Below are 21,982 nucleotides of genomic sequence, written 5' to 3' on the forward strand. Positions count from 1 at the left end.
AGCACAATGGGGAAATGGCTGCCTAAATATGATCCCCAATCAGAGACAATGATAAACAGCTGTCTCTGATTGGGAACCATACTAGGCCAACATAAATCACTAATCACCTAGATAACCCACCCTAGTCACTATCACGCCCCAACCAACATAGAGAATAAACAGCTCTCTATGGTCAGGGCGTGACACCTATAGAGCTCCATTTTTATGGAATGGTCAGCCTTTCCATGTGAGAGACACAGACTCGGTCTCGACCTGTAAATCTTTACTGAAGACTTATCTCTTCAGTAGGTCCTTTAAGTGAGTGCAGTCTGGCCCAAGTGTGCAAAGGTGAACGGCAAGGCACTGGAGCAACGAACTGCCCTTGCTGTCTCTGCCTGGCCCGGGTCCCCTCTCTCCACTGGAATTCTCTGCCTCCTGGTCCTATTATGGGGGCTGAGTAGCTGGCTTACTAGTGCTTTTCCATGCCGTCCCTAGGAGGGGTTGAGTCACTGGCATGATCTTCCTGTCCGGTTTTGCGGCCCCTCGGGCTTGTGCGGTGTAGGAGATCTTCGTCTTATCTGGTATCCTGTGTGAATTTAAGCATGCTTCCTCAAATTTTCTCTCTTTCTCTCTCCCTCCACTCCCGGAGGTCCTGAGCCCGTGCTGCTGTTCCAGTTTCAACTGTTCTGCCTGTGGTTGTGGAACCCTGACCTGTTCCCTGGACGTGCTACCTTGTCACGGACCTGCTGTTTTCGACTCTCTCACACTCTCTCTACCACACCTGCTGTCTCGACCTCTGAATGCTCGGCTATGAAAAGCCAACTGACATTTCCTCCTGAGGCACAGACCTGTTGCACAATGATTATTATTTGACCCTGCTGGTCATCTACGAACGTTTGAACATCTTGAAGAACAATCTGGCCTTAATGGCCATGTACTCTTATAATCTCCACCCGGCACAGCCAGAAGTGGACCTGGTTCCTCTCTAGGTCAGCCTGGTTCCTCTCTAGGTTTCTTCATAAGTTCCTGCCTTTCTAGGGAGTTTTTCCTAGCCACCGTGCTTCAACATCTGCATTGCTTGCTGTTTGGGATTTTAGGCTGGGTTTCTGTACAGCACTTTGAGACATCTGCTGATGTAAAGAAGGCTTTATAAATACATTTGATTTGATTTCATTTTATTTGTCACATTCCCCGAATACGACAGTGACCTTACAGTGAATTGCTTTCTTACAAGTCCTTAACCAACAACGCAGTTTTAAGAAAATACCTTAAAAAAAAGTACGAGATAAGAATAACAAATAATTGAAGAGCAGCAGTAAATAACATCAGTGGGGCTATACAGGGGGTACCGGTACAGAGTCAAATGTGTCAATGTACGGGGGCACTGGTGTCGGGGTAATTGAGGTAATTATGTACATGTAGGTAGAGCTATTAAAGTGACTCTGCATAGATAATAACAGAAAGCAGCAGCAGCGTGGGGGGGGGGGGGGGGGGGGGATCAATACAAATAGTCTTGGTAGCCATTTGATTAGCCATTTGATGAAAGAGTCATTGTTACAGGCATGCAAATCATGGGGCAGAGTTTCTCCCTGACAGACTTTTAGATCAAGCAGCCCTCTAGAAAATTGGCCTTGAGTAGAGACACCCTCTTCCCACGGGGGCCCTGTGTAAACATTCTGAGTGGACTGAAATGGGTCTGTGGACAACGTATAGTGTCAGCCTTGTCTTAAAATGCTACTTTTTTAGTTATTTTGACCATTTAAAAATGTACAAATACACAGATACATCCCTGTGCTGTACAGCATTGTCTTTATGCCTTGACAAACAACAACTCAACAAGCGTATGGAAGATTTAGCTGTTTTACTTCAATTTGACTGAGATGAGGAGAACTGATGTTTATGTAGTGGAGGAGGTTCAGTGAACTAAGCTTTAGCTGTAGGCCTGTAAGCTCTGTGGGCTGCTGAACAAAACTGGTAATCTGTTAAAAAAATGGACTGCTCTTTCACTTACATATTTGCAGTGGTGGAAAAAGTACAAAATTGTCATACTTGAGTAAAAGTAAAGATACCTTAATAGAAAATGATTCTATTGAAAGTCACTCAGTAAAATACTACATGACTAAAAGCCTGAAAGTATTTGGTTTTAAATATACTTTAGTATCAAAAGTAAAAGTAAAAGTACAAATAATTTAAAATTCCTTATATTAAGCAAACCAAACAGCACAATTTTTTAATTTTTTTAAATTGTTTTTATTTACGGATAGCCAGGGTCACACTCCAACACTCAGACATAATTTAAAAACAAAGAATTTGTGTTTAGTGATTCCGCCAGATCAGAGGCAGTAGGGATACCCAGGGATGTTCTCTTGATAGGTATGTGAATCTGACCATTTTCCTGTCCTGCTAATGTAACAAATACTTTTGGATGTCAGGGAAAATTTTAAAAGTACATTTTTTTCTTTAGGAATGTAGTGAAGTAAAAGTAAAAGCTGTCAGAAATATAAATAGTAACGTTAAGTACACATACCCCAATAAAAACAACTTAAGTAGTACTTTATTTTTTTACTTAAGTTACTCTACACAACTGGTGGTTAGCCCCCTAGAGTCGATGTCCGCACCCCCGCGGAAATCTAATTAGCATAATATTTAAAAAATCCCAATTAAAAACTGGGGTTTTGCATTGGATGTCGAAATTCCGCATCTGTGGTGAAAGTTGACAGAGCTAAAGCGGTCTTCTTCTCACAAAATCGTCTGTAGCGTCTGAACGGTTTGACCACTCTATTTAAAGATGAGACTCTCACAAACACGGTGGTGTTATCCGCTTAGCTCTACCACCCCCACAAGCGTTTTGGGACTCGTCTGAAGTCGGTACAGCCAATCTGCCAACTTCTGTCTATAGCTTCTGAACATTACACACTAATAAGGTGAGACTTTCACAAACACGTACATGTTGGTTGTTTTGCTCTAGAATGGCCACAGGCCTCACAACACTTGTCTGAAGGTCCCCCGGTACTAGTTGAAAACATGAATGGAAGTATATATAGAGACTGTTTAGTACCAAAAATTAGGGTTTAAATACAACAGTTTCCTGATCTTTCTTACATCTCTCAGATATAGGACAAACATGTCAGAACAAACTTCCTTTAGATTTTTTTGGGGGGGGACTATCTGTTGTTCCATGCAGTGAATCTGTTGTTCAATGCATTTCTACGGGCTAGTAGCTTACACAGGGCTTAGACTGTAAGGGGCTAGACAATCATTCCATTTAAATTCCTCAACACTCTATTTCCCATCAAAACAGCTATTTCCCTTATATTCAGGAAGGGGACCACCTCTTATTCTTTAACATTTTTATAATCATGATCAATGTTCCTTGACATTTTTTTCAGCACTGAGCAAATTTCAGGTCTGCTGAGCAAAAACTTGAACATTGTGAAAATACTGTGCAACTTCTGGCCCGCGTTTACTGTGAACACTGGGGCTGTACCCACTTGAAGTTAGTTTAAACACTGGTCAAGTAGGCTACTGTAGCTATTTGATCATAATGTAGACCTACCAGACTGGCCTACCATAAAAAAAAACAGTAGCAACCAATGTGTGGTGTTCAATGTAGGCCTACATTCCATAAGACTTTTGAAAAAAGATGCAGGGCTTGACATTAAGCTGTTTATCCACTTTTCCTTCAGACAATGATGTGGCTGAAACTGTTGTTGTGTTGTTTGATGCAAGAAACCACTTTGCAGAATGAAATGCATCATTATTCCCATACCATTATTACAGAGAATCAGACAAATTATGCTACCCTCTGCCTATTGGCTCTTTAGCTTATTCAGGCCTGTCTCCAAATACAACATTACCCCAAAATACAACACTGCCCCTTACAGAAAAAAAGCTCTTTACCTGACTCGCCTTTCAAATATGTCTAGAAATGCACACGTATTGTGCTCTTGTAGGAAGTAATCACTCCCCCATTGCTGACTAGAAATGATCTATACACATGGGCTAACTAGCAAAGAATATGGAAAAATGTACAAATGTGCACTCGCTACATGTACTGTATCTCTCAAAACAAGCGCATCTACTCAGCACCGCACATGCTGTAAAAACAGTCCAGTTCAAAGTGAATGGCACAGATCCATATACATTGCATTCAGAAAGCATTCAGACCCCTTGATTTCTTCCACATGTTGTTACGCTAGTCTTATTCTAAAATGTATTCAATTGTTTTTTAATGACAAAGCAACATTTTTTGCAGATGTATTAAAAATAAAAGAATGGAAATATTACATTATTCATTTATACATTATTACATTATTCAGACGCTTTACTCAGTACTTTGTTGAAGCACCTTTGGCAGCGATTACAGCCTCGAGTCTTCTTGGGTATGACGCTACAAGCTTGGCACACCTGTATTTGGGGAGTTTCTCACATTTTTGTCTGAAGATCATCTCAAGCTCTGTCAAATTGCATGAGGAGCGTCGCTGCACAGCTATTTTCAGGTCTCTCCAGAGATGTTCGATCGGGTTCAAGTCCTGGCTCTGGCTGGCCACTCAAGGACATTCAGAGACTCCTGAAGCCACTCCTGCAATGTCTTGGCTGTGTGCTTAGGGTTGTTGTCCTGTTGGAAGGGGAACCTTTGCCCCAGTATTAGGTCTTGAGTCCTCTTTAGCAGGTTTCCATCAAGGATCTCTCTGTATTTTGCTCCGTTCATCTTTCCTTCGATCCTGATAAGTCTCCCAGTCCATACCGCTGAAAATCATCCCCACAGCATGATGCTGCCACCACCGTGCTTCACCGTAGGGATGGTGCTAGGTTCCCTCCAGATGTGATGCTTGGCATTCAGGCCAAAGAGTTCAATTTTGATTTCATCAGACCAGAGAATCTTGCTTCTCATGGTCTGAGAGTACTTAAGGTGACTTTTGGCAAACTCCAAATGGGATATCATGTGCCTTTTTACTAAGGAGTGGCTTCCGTCTGGCCACAATACCTTAAAGGCCTGATTAGTGGAGTGCTGCAGAAATGGTTGTCCTTCTGGAAGGTTCACCCATCTCCACAGAGAAACTCTGGAGCTCTGTGAGACTGACCATCAGGTTCTTGGTCACCTCGCTGACCAAGGCCCTTCTCCCCCGACTGCTCAAATCAAATCAGTTTATTATTAAGTTTATTTGTAACGTGCGTCAAAAACGACAGTGAAATGCTTACTTACAGGCTCTAATCAACAGTGAAAAAAAGGTATTAGGTGAACAATAGTTACAGTGCCTTGCGAAAGTATTCGGCCCCCTTGAACTTTGCGACCTTTTGCCACATTTCAGGCTTCAAACATAAAGATATAAAACTGTATTTTTTTGTGAAGAATCAACAACAAGTGGGACACAATCATGAAGTGGAACGACATTTATTGGATATTTCAAACTTTTTTAACAAATCAAAAACTGAAAAATTGGGCGTGCAAAATTATTCAGCCCCTTTACTTTCAGTGCAGCAAACTCTCTCCAGAAGTTCAGTGAGGATCTCTGAATGATCCAATGTTGACCTAAATGACTAATGATGATAAATACAATCCACCTGTGTGTAATTAGCTACAGCTAGCTAGCACTACAGTGCATAAAATGTGGTGAGTAGTTGACCCAAAGACAATAGTTGAACAGTTTTGAAGAGCTTCATTTCTTACATAATTAAGAAGAAGTAAGAGTGAAAAAGAGGAGAGTGTCTTTAAAAAAACTTACATAGCTAGCAAATGGAGCTAGCTAGTTCAACCTACTGAAACACCCTGCTCAAGGGATACTATGTTTGCTAGCTGGCTATGACTATCCAACACAACACTGGAACTCTTCCAAGTTAAGGTAAGCTTTAGGTTTTACAAATGTGTTGCCACCGGGGCCTGCCGGTGTAACTGCTTATTGACTGTACTCTGTAACGATACTACATGATTGTAGAGGGTTTACTAACAGGTTAGTTGTATTAGCTATGCTAGCTATGAAGGTTACTTTAGCAAATATGGTGACAACAATGTAGTGGTTTGGCTTGGATTTTTTTTTCCCGCCTGGTCACAAACAACTGTTGTGTTGTGCACTGAAGTCCACAACCGAAGGGAAGAGGTGAGAGGAGGAGAGCACATGTAAGAAGGAATACAACATGGCTGCTATGAAAGTGAACTGTGTTTACACGTGATCAGGGGTGTATTCATTCCGGGGATTCTGTTAAAAAAGCTTCTTCAGGATCGGTGTCCCTTCCACGAGACGGTTGAGCTAACTTAGGCTAATGTGATTAGCATGAGGTTGTAAGTCACAAGAAAATTTCCCAGGACATCGACATATCTGATATGGGCAGAAAGCTTAAATTCTTGGTATTCTAACTGCACTGTCCAATTACAGTGAAATAATACCATGCTATTGTTTGAGGAGAGTGCACAATTTTGAATATGAAAAGTTATTAATCAACAAATTAGGCACATTTGGGCAGTCTTGATACAACATTTTGAACATAAATACAATGGTTCATTGTATCAGTCTAAAACTTTGCACATACACTGATGCCATCTAGTGGCCAATATCTAAATTGCACCTGGGCTGGAATGATACATTATGACCTTTCTCTTGCATTTCGAAGATGATGGTACAAAAGAAATACAAAAAAATATTTTTTTTTCCTTTGTATTATTATCTTTTAACAGATCTATTGTGTTACATTCTACTACATTCCTTTCACATTTCCATAAACTTCAAAGTGGTTCCTTTCAAATGGTACCAAGAATATGCATTTCGTTGCTTCAGGACCTGAGCTACAGGCAGTTAGATGTGGGTATGTCATTTTAGGCGAAAATTGAAAAAAAGGGGCTAATCCTTAAGAGGATTTCTTAAACAGAAGAAAACAGAACAAAATGGGGATAAACATATCTGAATTTATCCAATAGAAACTCTCATTTGCAACTGTTGGACTAGTAAGTACACCCTATATCAACTAGATGCAGGCAAGAGTATGCAAGGTGGTATTGAATGTCATCGTCAGTCCATGTGTCACTGACTGTCAACTCAAATTTGTCTCTTGACCTGTGTGCATCTACGGTGTAAACTTCATTTATTGGCTAGGTTATATTAATGACATGATGGGTCTAGGGAAAATGTTGGTATCATGTAGTAGCCTAAACCTATCGCTGTTACATTGAACAGGGTGAATTGAATATGAATGATAGTCCTCCCATATGATGTAATAGAAATAAGGCCATGCTCATGAAAATAATTGTCCTCCCTCATCTTAAACGGCACTGACCGCAACTGACATGCATGTAGTACGAGTCACACACGGGCACCTGGAGAAGGACTAAACAGACTGAGTCCCAGTTGTCCCAGATATAGACGCAAACCACTGGCACCTTGAAGATCTAAACGTCCCTTTTTCAGGACCCTGTCTTTCAAAGATAATTCGTAGAAATCCAAATAACTTCACACATCTTCATTTTCCCATGCTTGTTCAATGAACCATAAACAATTAATGAACATGCAACTGTGGAACGGTCGTTAAAGACACTGAGCTTACAGACGGTAGGCAATTAAGGTCACAGTTATGAAAACTTAGGACAGTAAAGAGGCCTTTCTACTGACATTGAAAAACACCCAAAAAAAGATGCCCAGGGTCCCTGCTCATCTGCGTGAACGTGTCTTAGGTATGCTGCAAGGAGACATGAGGACTGCAGATGTGGCCAGGGCAATAAATTGAAATGTCCGTGCTGTGAGACGCCGAAGACAGCGCTACAGGGAGACAGGACGGACAGTTGATCATCCTCGCAGTGGCAGACCACGTGAAACAACACATGCACAGGATCAGTACATCCGAACATCACACCTGCGAGACAGTTACAGGATGGCAACAACAACTTCCCGAGTTACACCAGGAACGCACAATCCCTCCATCAGTGCTCAGACTGTCCGCAATAGGCTGAGAGAGGCTGGACTGAGGGCTTGTAGGGCTGTAGTAAGGCAGGTTCTCACCAGACATCACCGGCAACAACGTTGCCTATGGGCACAAACCCACCGTCCCTGGACCAGACAGGACTGGCAAAAAGTGCTCTTCACTGACGAGTCACAGTTTTGTCTCACCAGGGGTGATAGTCGGGTTCTCGTTTATCATCGAAGGAATGAGCTTTACACTGAGGCCTGTACTCTGGAGCGGGTTAGTCACATGTCTGTGGAACTTGTCCAGTTTATGTCTCAGTTGTTGAATCTAGTTATGTTCATACAAATATTTACACGTTAAGGTTGCTGAAAATATACGCAGCTGACAGTGAGAGGACGTTTCTTTTTTTTGCTGAGTTTATTTGGATGACTAAGGTCAACACACAGCAGCTACTTAGGATACTGATTACAAGGACCGGAGAGACATACAAAACGGAGTGGGGAGGTTCTGAGATCACCTTTGCAGGAAGTGCAACTCAGAGCAAGGAAATGCACAGGAAGTGTATAAACTGGGAAAGTTAAGCTATTTGTTTTTCATTATATCCACCTCCACAGTTTACCAGAGGGAGCATTCATTTCAAAGGATCCATTTGCACAGTGAGCACATACGCATACACACACAGTGTGAATGTTATTCCTCAACTGGTCATTGATTGTTCATGGGAGATCTGTTGAAGGGAGTAGATGCAACGATATGGATGCAACGTCATTGTTTTTTCTGGGGGGGAGTTTTCTGATGGACATCTTGTCGCCAAGTTGTTATGAAAGCATGTAGCAAGATAATAGATTAATTTGACGCTCTATGATAAAACACCTGTGCCAATATACTGTATCCTCCAGACACAGACTTTCTGGGCATTATTAATTAATTGTATAACAGGATATCACAGTGTGTTTTTATAGTATCCATTTTAAAAGGAAATAGGAAGAATGACAGGAAAATTTGAGAAGGATCAGGGGACCGGAGACTGAGAGCGCTATTCTTTGATTTAATGAGATGATACTCATAACCGGTGTCATGATCGTTTGTAGAATTAACGGACCAAAGTGCAGCATGGTATGGTTCCAAACACACAGAAAACAATAAAGCGCAAATTGAAACGTGACGCTAATGTAGTGCTCGCAGGCAACTATACATAAAAAAAGATCCCACAAGAAACAGGTAGGAAAAAGCTGCCTAAATATGATCCCCAATCAGAGACAACGACAACGTCAGCTGCCTCTGATTGGGAACCATACCAAGCCAACCTAGAAATAAAGAAACTAGAATGCCCACCCTAGTCACACCCCGACCTAACCAAAATAGAGAATAAAGGATCTCTAAGGTCAGGGTGTGATAACCGGTTCCGTTTCATTTCATTACAGTTGTCTTGGCAGTCTTGGCTGCATACGTGCTGCATATTATCCTTAAAATTCTCTTCTTGTCAAGGTTGGAAACATTCCTATTTTGTGAGTTGCCTGAGACAACCAGTAGTGTAGAATGGTTGTGTAGGTGCAAACTGTGGTAGTTTCTGAGTAGTCCCACAGATGAGTAAGCCTTACTACGTCAATAATAGGGTGATTCCGTGGGAAATTTGGGGGCTTCATCATGTTTCATCGAAATGTACAGCTGTGTGTCATCAGCACAGACCCCAAAGCACAGCCTCCACCCAACCCACTTTGCCAAAGCACAGCCCCCACACCACTAGAGGGATATCTTTAACCACCAACTTACCATCCTGAAACAAGGCCGGGTATAGCCCACAAAGATCTTGGGGGAGATCCCACCAGCCACGGTTCTTCTAATTAGAGCACCCCTTCTTGTTTCTTTTCTTTTCTTTCTGCAGCCATAATCACAAAACTCTCATTCCATTGTTGCCCACTCTGTTATCTTCAATTAACAGAGTGAGCTGCTCGACCTCGACACTCTCGGATAACAAACTATTTGTCGAAAGCAATCAGTCAATGACTGATCAATAGGCTCGTTTAGTGGACTCATGGATGCGACTAATGATTGGTGACGGTTCGGGGTAAAAAGGCCAAGACCATTCACAACTTTGTTCAGTGATCAGTGTAGGCCGCTATTTTTTTTATTGTTTCTACAACAGACATGAATAGAATCTCTACCAGGCCTGGTGGAACGAAATCAAATCAAATGTGCGCACGAGTTAATTAAAAGTGTGTGCATGACTCAAAAGAGCACGAGATAAGCCTGAACCGAGAGAACTCCAATTCTCTTGCTCATCATTAACTTATATAATTAGACTATACTTATTTATATGATTATTCAGCTACAGCAATTGAATATTCCGTTTTGACCACATTTTCACATGCATTCCCATGGGCATGAGAAAATGTAATTCTTCCTGATCTCAATCAACCAACCAACCAACCCAGCATGACTCATGAGTAGGCTACAGACTCGACTCCTTTCACTAAAATCAGGGCCAGACAATGACATGATGATGCTAATCTATTTGTCCATTACAGTTGCCTTGTGTTCTGTGTGCTTATGTAGATTTTGGGATGTTTACACTTACCTGAATCTCCAAACATCTCTCAGCAAAGTGATCGTAGAGGCAGATGTTTCGCTGATTGGATCACTGTTGCCTGACTGTGGCCCAATCGCAAGGGCACATTTTCCCGTAAAAAGTACAGTGGTGGAAAAAGTACTAAATGTTTAACTTGAGTGAAAGTACAAAGTAAAACTAAATGCTAAACATAAAATTCCTTATATTAAGCAAACCAGACCTTATGATATAAATGTATTTACAGACAGACGGGCACACTCCAACAATCAGACATCATTTACAAACGCAGTACACAGATCAGAAGCAGTAAGGATGATAACGCATTATATTGTTTGGTGCGTGAATTGGACCATAATTTTGTCCTGCCTCAGCATTCAAAATGTAATGAGTACTTTTTGGTGTCAGGGAAAATGTATGGGAGTAAAAAGTACATATTTTCTTTAGGAGTGTAGTGGAGTAAAAGTAGTAAAAGTTGTAAAAAAATATAAATTGTAAACTAAAGTACAGATACCCCAAAAAACTACTTAAGTAGTACTTTAAAGTACTACTGGAAAAGGATGTGTATAAACTAAAATATTACAATACGAAAACCAGTAAATCAATGATAAACCAAACAATATTATAAATGAGCTCTTGAACCCAAGAATGTGTCCCAAATGGCACCCTATTCCCTGCATTGTGATTATGGGCCATGGTCAAAAGAAGTGCACTATATAGAAAATAGGGTGGCATTTGGAGGCATCTCTCAGACACATGCTCCATGCATCCTGTAGGACCTGTAGAGTAGACGTCCAAAGTGTCTTTTGATCTCCGGGGTCCTTGAGGACATGTTTAAGAAAACATAAAACACTGCAGAAGAGCGGTGAGGGATTTTCAGATCTGACCCGGGAGAAATCATTTGCTCCTAGCACGCAGCACCCCTGGTCCTGACGCAGAGATTAACAGAGCAGATGAATTTAGACTAACAAAGTTTGTCATGATGAACGGAGTGCAGGGCCTAGCCGGGGCCTGAGACTAAACCAGCCAGTTCTTCTAAAAACATACAATCCTCTCACACAACCCCGGGTTAAGCACAGCGAAAAACAGTCACAACGGCTGACAGGGAGATAGTGCACATACAGACATAGGCCTTGATTCAATTACATTCACGCTAACCGACACCTGCATAGCTGGTGTTTTGATGTGTTAGAGGTGGAACCGCGTTCGAACTGTCAAATCCACAAGTGACTCCGAGCATAGCTATTGCGGACATTGACTGCACGGTCACGTTAATAGGGGCTATCTAGTACCTAAAAGGATTCTTCGGCTGTCCCCATTTGAGAACCCTTTGAAGAACCCTTTTTCGTTCCAGGTAAAACCCTTTTGGGTTCCATGTAGAACCCTTTCCCCAGAGGGAACCCAAACAAGTTATACAAGTTTGGAACCCAAACAAGTTATACCTGGAACCAAAAAATAGTTCTCCTATGGGGACAGCCTAAGAACTCTTTTGGAAGCCTTTTTTCAGTGATGGAAAAAGTACCCAATTGTCATACTTAACTACAAGTAAATATACTTGAATAGAAAATGACTTAAGTAGAGGTGAAAATCAACCAGGAAAATATTGCTGGAGTAAAAATCTAAAAGTATTTGGTTTTAAATATACTAAGTATAAGTATAAAAAATAAATGTAATTGTTAAATTATATACTTAAGTATCAAAAGTAAAAGTATAAATCATTTATAATTCCTTATATTAAGCAAATTTACAGACAGTGTCACGCCCTGACCATAGTTTACTTTGTATTTTCTATGTTTTGATTGGTCAGGGTGTGATCTGAGTGGGCATTCTATGTTTCATGTCTTGTTTGTCTATTTCTATGTTCAGCCTGATATGGTTCTCAGTCAGAGGCAGGTGTTCGTCATTGTCTCTGATTGGGAACCATATTTAGGTAGCCTGTGTTTCACTGTGTGTTTGTGGGTGATTGTTCCTGTCTATGTGTTTTCACCAGATAGGCTGTTTAGGTTTTCGTTACGTTCATCACGTTCTTTATTTTGTAGTGTTTGTATTGATTCGTGTTTTACGTTTGTTCATTAAAACATGGATCGCAATCTACACGCTGCATTTTGGTCCGACTCTCCTTCACACGAAGAAAACCGTTACAGACAGTCAGGGGCACACTCCAACACTGTATTTTCTTAACGCCAGAGGCTGACATTATATACATTTTTACTATCCAAACCCATTTCAAACCACCTTTGGATGCAGATACTCCCAGCTTTTAAGAACGTTTTACATTTGAAAAATAAAAATACATATAATCCTCTTTTTAAAATATGTATACTTACCTGCAGTGGCCTTTTAAATCATTCATAGGCCTACTTACCCAAAGTGGCCTTTTAACATGCATACCTGCCTAATGACTTACCTGAATATTTACCTGAGATCCAGACCACAATGTAGACGGTATGTTGCTGCAGAAGACATGCGCATAATCCTCTTTGCCTCTCCTGTTGAATGATGGAAACACCCCCAGTAATCTGAAGAACACGCTTCCATCCCCTACATTATATTTTTTAGAAAGCCATTACACCTCCCCCAACCCCCTTGCCCTAAACCGGGTGTGTATCTTATTTCCAACCCTACCCCTTAACACTTTACCCTAAACCGGGATTGTACCCTCTACCCAACCCCTCCTTCTCTATTTTATTTTATTATTTTCTTTACTTTACTTCTTTTAACATTTTTTTTTTTATCCATTAAAGTTTGTTTTAATCAAATCAAGTTGAGGAAGAAAAAAAAAATAATTCCACCACCCCCCGTTGTACCTTGCCAAACATGACCTCCACCAGACAGATACATGGAGAAGAGGGATAGAAGAGGGCACGAAACTCTGAGTTGTCCCTACCAATCCCAAAGTCCATGTTTCTTTCTTGTGTTTGTCAATCTGTTCAGATTTTTGTTCACTGGATATACTGTCATTAGACTGGTGGAAATATGTCCTTTGGTCTGATGAGTCCAAATTTGAGATTTTTGGTTCCAACCACTGTGTCTTTGTGAGACGCAGAATAGTTGTACAGATGATCTCAGCATGTGTGCTTCCCATCATGAAGTTTGGAGGAGGAGGAGGTGTGTCAGTGTGGGGGGTGCTTTGCTGATGAAACTGTCTGTGAGTTATTTAGAATTCAAGGCACACTTAACCAGCATGGCTACCACAGCGTTCTGCAGCGATACACTATCCCATCTGGTTTGCACTTAGTGGGACTATCATTTGTTTTTCATCAGGACATTGACCCAACACACCTCCAGACTGTGTAAGGGCTATTTGACCAAGAAGGAGAGTGATGGAGTGCTGCATCAGATGACCTGGCCTCCACAATTACCCGACCTAAACCCAATTGAGATGGTTTGGGATGAGTTGGACCACAGAATGAAGGAAAAGCAGCCAACAAGTGCTCAGCATATGTTGGAACTCCTTCAAGACTGTTGGAAAAGCATTCCAGGTGAAGCTGTATTACTTATAGTTGAGGTAATGATCACGTGTTTGTAAAGAAAAACCAGGCGCAAGAACTCCATTGAGTGGAGGCCACATCCAAGACTATTAATGTTGCAAGATGTGAGTCTTTGAATAGCTCAATACAGCTTGATTTGTCTCGTTTGGTTTGGCTCAGTAGTGTGAATTGCCCCTGAGTACAGGAAGCAACATACATTATTGGGTGTTTACGTAGGAACCTTATCTCTTTTAGATGATGCAATTTTATCTAAATGTGTTTTTGGCAAAAGGTCCGGGGTGGGTTGCATAGTAATTCCCCTAAAATCCTCTTCTCGTGAACTGTGGACACATTCCTACTCTGAGTTGCATTGCTTGGGACGAACAGTAGTGCGGAATAATTATGAATGTGGTTCCCTTTTGGAAATGACTAACTTTATTTGTATGCTCAGGTCAATGGAGGAGGGTGGGAGGAGCTATAGGAGGACGGGCTCATTGTAATGGCTGGATATGAAAAAATGGAATGATCTCGGTAGTGTAGAATGGTGGTGTACGTACAACCTGTGGTGGTTGATGAGTAAAACTGAAATTGCCCTATAATTGGCCTAGTCTCATTAATCAAAGAATAGCCCTCTCAGCCTCCGGTCCCCTGGTCCTCCTCACAGTTTCCTGCCATTCTTCCTATTTCCTTTTAAAATGTATACGCCGATGACGTGGATGTTGATTAAGGCAGCCCTCCGCACCTCTCTGATTCGGAGGGGTTGGGTTAAATGTGGAAGACACAATTCAGTTGAATGCATTCAGTTGAACAACTGACTAGTATCCCCCTTTCCCTTACCCAGTTCCCCCTGGGGGGGTCAGTCTGTCCTTCCTGGTGGTAATAATCCTGTCTTATCTGGTGTCCTGTGTGACAGTGTTGTCGTACTCGGGACCGGTCTAAAGACTGTCTCAGTCTTGTCTTGGTGACATTTTGTCTGTGAACCTGAGTCGTGTGAGGTCGTGGAGGGGTCGTGGAGGGGTCGTGGGGGGGGGGGGGGGGGGATGCTGCCCATGCACAATAAAGTTTTAGTTTTGTCTGAGTTCAATCAGTACCACACATAATCTACATTTCTCATTATATGTGTGTCTGTGTGTGTGTGTGTGTGTGTGTGTGTGTGTGTGTGTGTGTGTGTGTGTGTGTGTGTGTGTGTGTGTGTGTGTGTGTGTGTGTGTGTGTGTGGTTTTTGTGGTGTGCAAATGATTTTATAACTGCCCGGTCAAAAATGACTCTAAGACAATCTTTGTACCCTTTTGTACAGCTTTCATGGAAATATGAACAAAGGCCATGTTTCACTTTATCTAATGTTGGGGTCACTCTGGGAAAAGTCATCAAATTTTAAGTTGAGAAAATATAATTTGGGGGGTTTCTCTGTTGTTAAACATAGTGGTTGGTCATTTTTCACCCTTAAGATAACACAAGGGTTAAAACAATGATGCGTAATGATGGGCAGCCTGGCACCCTTGAGCGCCAGGGAGGGTGAGCGTGACAAGTTAGGGAGAGCGGGAGCAGGCGTGACATCTTTTAGGTGTGGCTGAAGTACATCTTAGTCTTTCATTGTAGAGTGAGACTGCTTTATTGAAAGAGTCACCATGACCACACCGCTACTGATGTTTGGTATGTGATCATCCCTATCAAACTCTGCACATTCGCTAGAATTTGTCTATACAATCCTCTGGACTTTTCTTTAACAATTGTTTGTTTCATTTGTGCAGTTCTTCTGGCTCTACCCTGTTACAGCGCACCTGGTAAGTGGAAAGCTCTATCATGTTATTCATCTGTTTGCATGAATGAACTGGAGCCAACTGTTGAGAGGTGTAGGGCTGTGTGGGCTACTACTCTTCCTCCCAGGTTGATGTGTGTAAGGTATGTCGGAAAATGTGGGCTCCTCTTCTTTTACAGTAAGCAGTAGCAAAATGGATTGTGAATTATTTCTCTGTGGCTTGGACTTGAGAGTTTGCGCATCATGTACCCTTACTTCCTTGATATGCCTGCTGAAAACACATCTCAACCAGGAATGCATAGATTTTGGTTTAACATCACAAGCAGAGTTCTGCCTGTGTATGGATATCTCTGCAATCTAGATGATACATTTGCGAAATCCAGTGAATCATCATTACTGTAAACAGAACGGCCTTCTCGAGCATAGTGGCTGTGTGGTTTTACAGAGCTCTGTGATGTTTTACCGCTGACTACGAAGCCGAGCCAGTTCAAGCAGGAAGGTCGCAATCAAATTCCTCCAACCTTATGTCTGTGGTCTATTTAAGTTGACCCTTTCTGCTCACACATTCTCTTCTCCTGCATTGCTGTTGCGCTAAGCTATGCGATAGGCTTGTCTTGCTGCTTAATGTTGCTGCTGTAACATATCTGCCACCCCGCTATGCGTTGTTTGGTTCCCACCAGCCCGGCCTCCATCTGTTTTGGCTCTGCTTTCTTTTCCTGTCAGATTGGTATGTATATCTCGCTCACTGCCCGAAGTTGATCAATAAGGGTAATAATTGACTCATTGCTCAGACGATGAGCTCTCCTGAAGGAGCTTGACGCCAAGATCAAATGTACTGTCATCTCTTTTGTAATACATGGTTAAAGGAATTGTGGGTTTAATTTCTGAATTGAAACAAGTAATGATTCAATTCTTTATTTGAAAAAAATTCTAAGCCACTGTCATTGATAATATTTTGCATAGGACATTTACATAGGACATTTTTCAGTTAGCGTTAGAGCTTCTCACAGAACACGTAGCCAGGATATTGTCTTAATGTGTTCCTATTGTTCCATCTCACAGGGCAAATCAATCGTTTTGGACTTCCAATCTCTGCCCATAGTAGGGATTTCTATGTCAGGTAAGTATAGTGAGTATATATTTCCCTCATCTGTGCTCTGTGTAGAAGTTGCCTAAAACTGACCTTAGATCAGTGTTAAGTGGGGTTATTTGTATTTTTGTTGGCCTACTACGCTGCGTACTCCCATGTACTCAACTTGGCAGAAAAACTACGAAGCCAGCTATAGCCTGTTGCCTGTTTATGAGTCTTGTGGTAAACCGTGGGGTGTGGGGTTGAGTGTGCAGAGATTAACACGGAGACAGGGAGGTTCTAGTCAGAAAACACGACTTTACTAGGAAACAAAATAAACACAACAACAAAATAACTTAGGTTTGTGTGCCACGGTGCTCCCTTTGTGGCGTGCACAGCTGTTTGGCACTCTCCCCTAATTGCCCAGCCCATGTACTCCCAGCAGAGGGAGCCTTGGGGTAGACCTCCCGGGATACCCTTGGGGTAGACCGTACCCCCCTGTCCCCCCCACCACCCGGGAGGGAGGCGTGCTCAGGGCTAGGTTTGCATCCCTCCTGGAGAAGGCATCCGCATTGCCTGTGGATGACAGAGCATCGCTGTAAGGACAGGAACCAGCGGGTCATTTGTGTTCTTACCTCTTGCCATCCACACAAGGGGGACATGGTCAGTGATCAGGGTGAACTTCCTCCCGAGGAGGTAATACTTGAGGGTGTCCAGTGCCCATTTCACGGCGAGGCCCTCCTTGACAATCAAGTATTTCTTCTCCCTAGGGAGGAGCTTCCTGCTGACATACATGATGGGGTGCTCCTCGCCTTCCTGCTCTTGGGACAAGGTTTTTCGAGAAGATTTTGAGAAGACAAGATTTTTTGAGAAGTCCGGGGTGATGAGTACCGCGTGCAAACATGACACGTCCTTCAGGGCCTGGAACGCCGAGTCTGTGTCCTGACAATCGCACCGTCTGGGGTAGGAGTGCCTTCGTTATGTCTGTGAGGGGAAAAGCTATTACGGCAAAGTTAGGTACAAATTGATTGTAGTAGCCTGCTAACCCCAGGAACAACTTAAACCTCCTCTTGGTTCGGGGGACCGGCCATTACCTAATTGCAGCGGGATATTTTTCTTGGGGCTTCACATTTCCCTGCCCGATTTGATAGCCCAGGTACTCCACCTTGGAGTAGCCCAATGTTGTGCCTCTGACTATGATTAACTTGTTGACGCACCCCATTCCGGTAGCGGGATAATTGTCATCAGCAACGCTGAATAGCATAGTGCGACAGTCAAATAATATTTAAAAAAAATATTCCTCATCATGAAATCACAAGTGCAATATTGCAAAACACAGTTTAGTCTTTTGTTAATCCACCTGTCATCTCAGATTTTGAAATTATGCTTTACAGCGAAAGCAATCCAAGCGCTTGTGTAAGTTTATTGATCGCATGACAAAACATTAAGTACACTTAGCATCAGGTAGCTTGGTCACGAAAATCAGAAAAGCAATCAAATTAATTGTTTACCTTAGATCATCTTCGGATGTTTTCACTCACGAGACTCCCAGTTACACAACAAATGTTCCTTTTGTTCCATAAAGATTATTTATATTCCCAAAATACCTCAGTTTGTTTGCCGCGTTATGTTCAGAAATCCACAGGAAAGAGCGGTCACGTCAACGTAGACGAAATTCCAAATAATATCCATAATGTCCACAGAAACATGTCAAACATTTTTTATAATCAATCCTCAGGTTGTTTTTAAAATATATAGACTACTCTGCTACTCTGTTACGTTTCACGCTCATTTTTCTAAACAAAAGTCTGAAACTATGTCTAAAGACTGTTGACACCTTAGGGAAGCCATAGAAAAGGGAATCTGGTTGATATGCCTTTAAATGGAGGAACAGAGAGGTTTCAAAATATGAGGAACTTCCTGATTGGATTTTCCTCAGGTTTTCGCCTGCAATATCTTTTTTATTTTATTTTTTACCCCTTTTTCTCCCCAATTTTGTGGTATCCAATTGTTGTAGTAGCTACTATCTTGTCTCATCGCTACAACTCCCGTACGGGCTCGGGAGAGACAAAAGTTGAAAGTCATGCATCCTCCGATACACAACCCAACCAGCCGCACTGCTTCTTAACACAGCGCCATCCAACCCGGAAGCACCAATGTGTCGGAGGATACACCGTGCACCTGGCAACCTTGGCAACCTTGGCCCGCCACAGGAGTCGCTGGTGCGCGATGAGACCCTACCGACCAAGCCCTCCCTAACCCGGACGACGCTAGGCCAATTGTGCGTCGCCCCACGGACCTCCCGGTCGCGGCCGGTTACGACAGAGCCTGGGCGCGAACCCAGGGACTCTGATGGCACAGCTGGCGCTGCAGTACAGCACCCTTAACCACTGCGCCACCCGGGAGGCCTCGCCTGCAATATCAGTTCTGTTATACTCACAGACAATATTTTGACAGTTTTGGAAACTTTAGAGTGTTTTCTATCCTAATCTGACAATTATATGCATATTCTAGTTTCTGGGGCTGAGAAATAAGCCGTTTCAAATGGGTACGTTTTTTTTGCCAAAAATGAAAATACTGCCCCCTACACGCAAACGGTTAAATTATATGACATGCTATTTTATCAAATGGATTACCTAATATGATTGAATTAAATCATGCACAATTAAATCATTAATAACCTGGGGCACCATGGAAGCATTAATTTATATAGAGCTGTTATCTCCTGAATCCACTCTCTTAAAGATCTGAAGATCTTTAATATCAATAGCAGTCAATTATTAATCGTCACCTTATTCAGTCTCATTCTGATTGTTGTAAAGTACTTGGTCATCTGCACAAACCCTGGCTAACAAGTTGAATCAGCAATACACAAATTGGCTTAATTATTTATTTAATAAATACCGAAATAATCACACAGAATTACATATATACATATATATATGCCGCCAATGGGACTCCCGATCATGGCCGGTTGTGATACAACCCGGGATCGAACCAGGGTCTAGTGATGCCTCTAGCACTGAGATGCAGTGCCTTAGACCGCTGCGTCACTCGGGAGCATTCACTGACATCAGTAAGGAGAGACACATTGCATCTAACAACAATAGATCTTGGACTATAATTTAATATTTATTTGTCATGACATTTCATAAACTGATTGACAGATCATTTTATTTTAAGACCACTTGGTGACTCATTTGTTGCCATTCTAAATGTCCTGAATAATGGAGAGAAAAACTAGGTGTCCAATTCGAAGCACAGAAACAAAAGAAAACATCCAGCAGCCGTTTAGCGCACCATCAGAATATTGTCCCACTGAAGGCCCATCAGGTTTTGATGGGCTCCTTATTGTTGTCAGATGATTGGGGGGGGGGGGGGACTTTTGAAAGAGTTTGGCCCCACACCCCCAGTTTTATTGTCCTTACCCTTTAAAGGGAGTTTGTGAAGCCATTCAGTCATGGATGTATGTAAAACATATTTAACACGTATTGCAGGTTACAGAAGACTCATGTTGTACTATGAATCACTACTCATCTCTGTTAGATCTTGATGTGTTGGCTCTCTATGTATGTACATGTTTATAATCCACATAGTGTGATTATTGTTTTCCATAAAGTTAAAACCCCCCTAAACCGAAATATGAAATTATCTTTAGGATCTCTTACCCCCCTATTACTTTGTGGTTCTAACCTCCCTCTTTCAAAATCGCCACTGTGACCAAATCTCTAACATTCCTGATCCTTCCCATATATTTTAACCCTAAACCTCCCGCAATAACTATTGTCTATTGTTAGTCTCAGTGACCTTACTGACAATATCAATGTTTTATACAGATCGAAATTCATTGTTGGATACAGTTTTCATGTCTTTCATTATGCAGACATTTGTTTATTAGACTATATTTCTCATTAAGAATACGGTTGTCAGACACTTGGCGGCTTGGTGCATGTACAAAGAAAAAGTACCAAATTCAACCATTGGTGGATGGTAACTAAAATAATGGCAATGTGTGTAGTCGTGTTAAGGTTTTCAATGTTTTCTTGTCAAAGTTTTATGGTTTTGCATACATTATATGCTGCCGTAATAGGGTTGAGGATCAGATCAAGCTGTCACGATCGTCGTAAGAAGCGGACCAAAGCGCAGCGTGAATGCAACGTTTTACCAATAAATGAACAACGACCGTGACGCTCTATACCAAATGTGCTGACACAAGCAACTAACATAGACAATCACCCGCAATGACAAAACAGGCTACCTAAATATGGTTCCCAATCAGAGACAACGACTAACACCTGCCTCTGATTGAGAACCATATCAGGCCAAACACAGAAACAGACAAACTAGACATACAACATAGAATGCCCACTCAGATCACACCCTGACCAAACAAAACCTATAAACATACAAAGCAAACTATGGTCAGGGCGTGACACAAGCCTATTGGGAATTCTTGATCAATTATTGATCCAAAAAAAGACACACACCTGTTCTGGGTTAATTCCATAGCTATTTGCATGGCTTGGTATTGTATTAGCCGAGTATGATACATGAAAAATAATACAATTGAAGTAAAGTATAAAATAAACAGTATTATCTTAAATTGAGAGATTAATTAAAAATCACATCAACATCATAATCTTTCAAAATTTACCTGTTTTCCGTATAGAATGACATGTATGCAGATTATATTACAACTTTTTGTGTTTTGTCTTAGTGGTTGTTTCTTTACTAAATAGGAGCCTCAACAGTGTGTTAGTCTGAGAAACATTATTGAGATGGTTGGTTTATTGTTGTTGAAAGCTTGAAATGTACACATTGAGAAGTGATATTGCAGCAACAGTTTTAAAGGGGGTAATTGTATCAAATATATATCCTTGCATGTTTGAATTAGAGATCCTTTAAAGTGTTTTCATCACAGCCTGGTAAACACATTCTTGTAAATTGTCTACGTTGACATTTCTGGTTATGTCTCACATGTAACATAATAATACTAAAGGTTATGATAATAATGTTAGATTATTTTTATAATAATACATATCTGCAAGCCAAATGTATTTCTGAAAAACCCCTTTTTGCATCTTCAATAGTTGTAGATGTTCCAATGTTTGTAGATGACCCTCAGGGTCATAAAACAACCAGGGTTGCTGTAGAGTGGGCATAAGTTCAACACTCAGGAGTCAATGTCCTATCTTTTGTCTTTTTCATAGCCTGAGAGAGAGAGAGAATATATTCCACACTTAAAT

General features: G+C 41.6%; 1 protein-coding gene across 2 annotated transcripts in view; it reads left to right on the forward strand.

Annotated features, from left to right (window-relative positions):
- Window positions 1-15,426: 15,426 nt before the first annotated feature.
- Window positions 15,427-21,982, forward strand: part of LOC110507417 (uncharacterized) — a 37,969-nt gene continuing 31,413 nt past the window's right edge. Inside the window, exons 1-3 of one of the 2 annotated variants that reach the window (XM_021587401.3) lie at window positions 15,427-15,561; window positions 15,660-15,692; window positions 16,730-16,787. In XM_021587401.3, coding sequence (XP_021443076.3) covers window positions 15,537-15,561; window positions 15,660-15,692; window positions 16,730-16,787 — 116 coding nt within the window. In that variant the 5' untranslated portion in view covers window positions 15,427-15,536. Of the gene's footprint in view, window positions 15,562-15,659; window positions 15,693-16,134; window positions 16,395-16,729; window positions 16,788-21,982 lie in introns of those variants that run through there. The other variant, XM_090224308.1, reaches the window with a different exon arrangement.

The sequence above is a fragment of the Oncorhynchus mykiss genome, chromosome 27 (genome assembly GCF_057628025.1).
Source record: "Oncorhynchus mykiss isolate SJ-2025 chromosome 27, ASM5762802v1, whole genome shotgun sequence".
Lineage (NCBI taxonomy): Eukaryota > Metazoa > Chordata > Actinopteri > Salmoniformes > Salmonidae > Oncorhynchus > Oncorhynchus mykiss.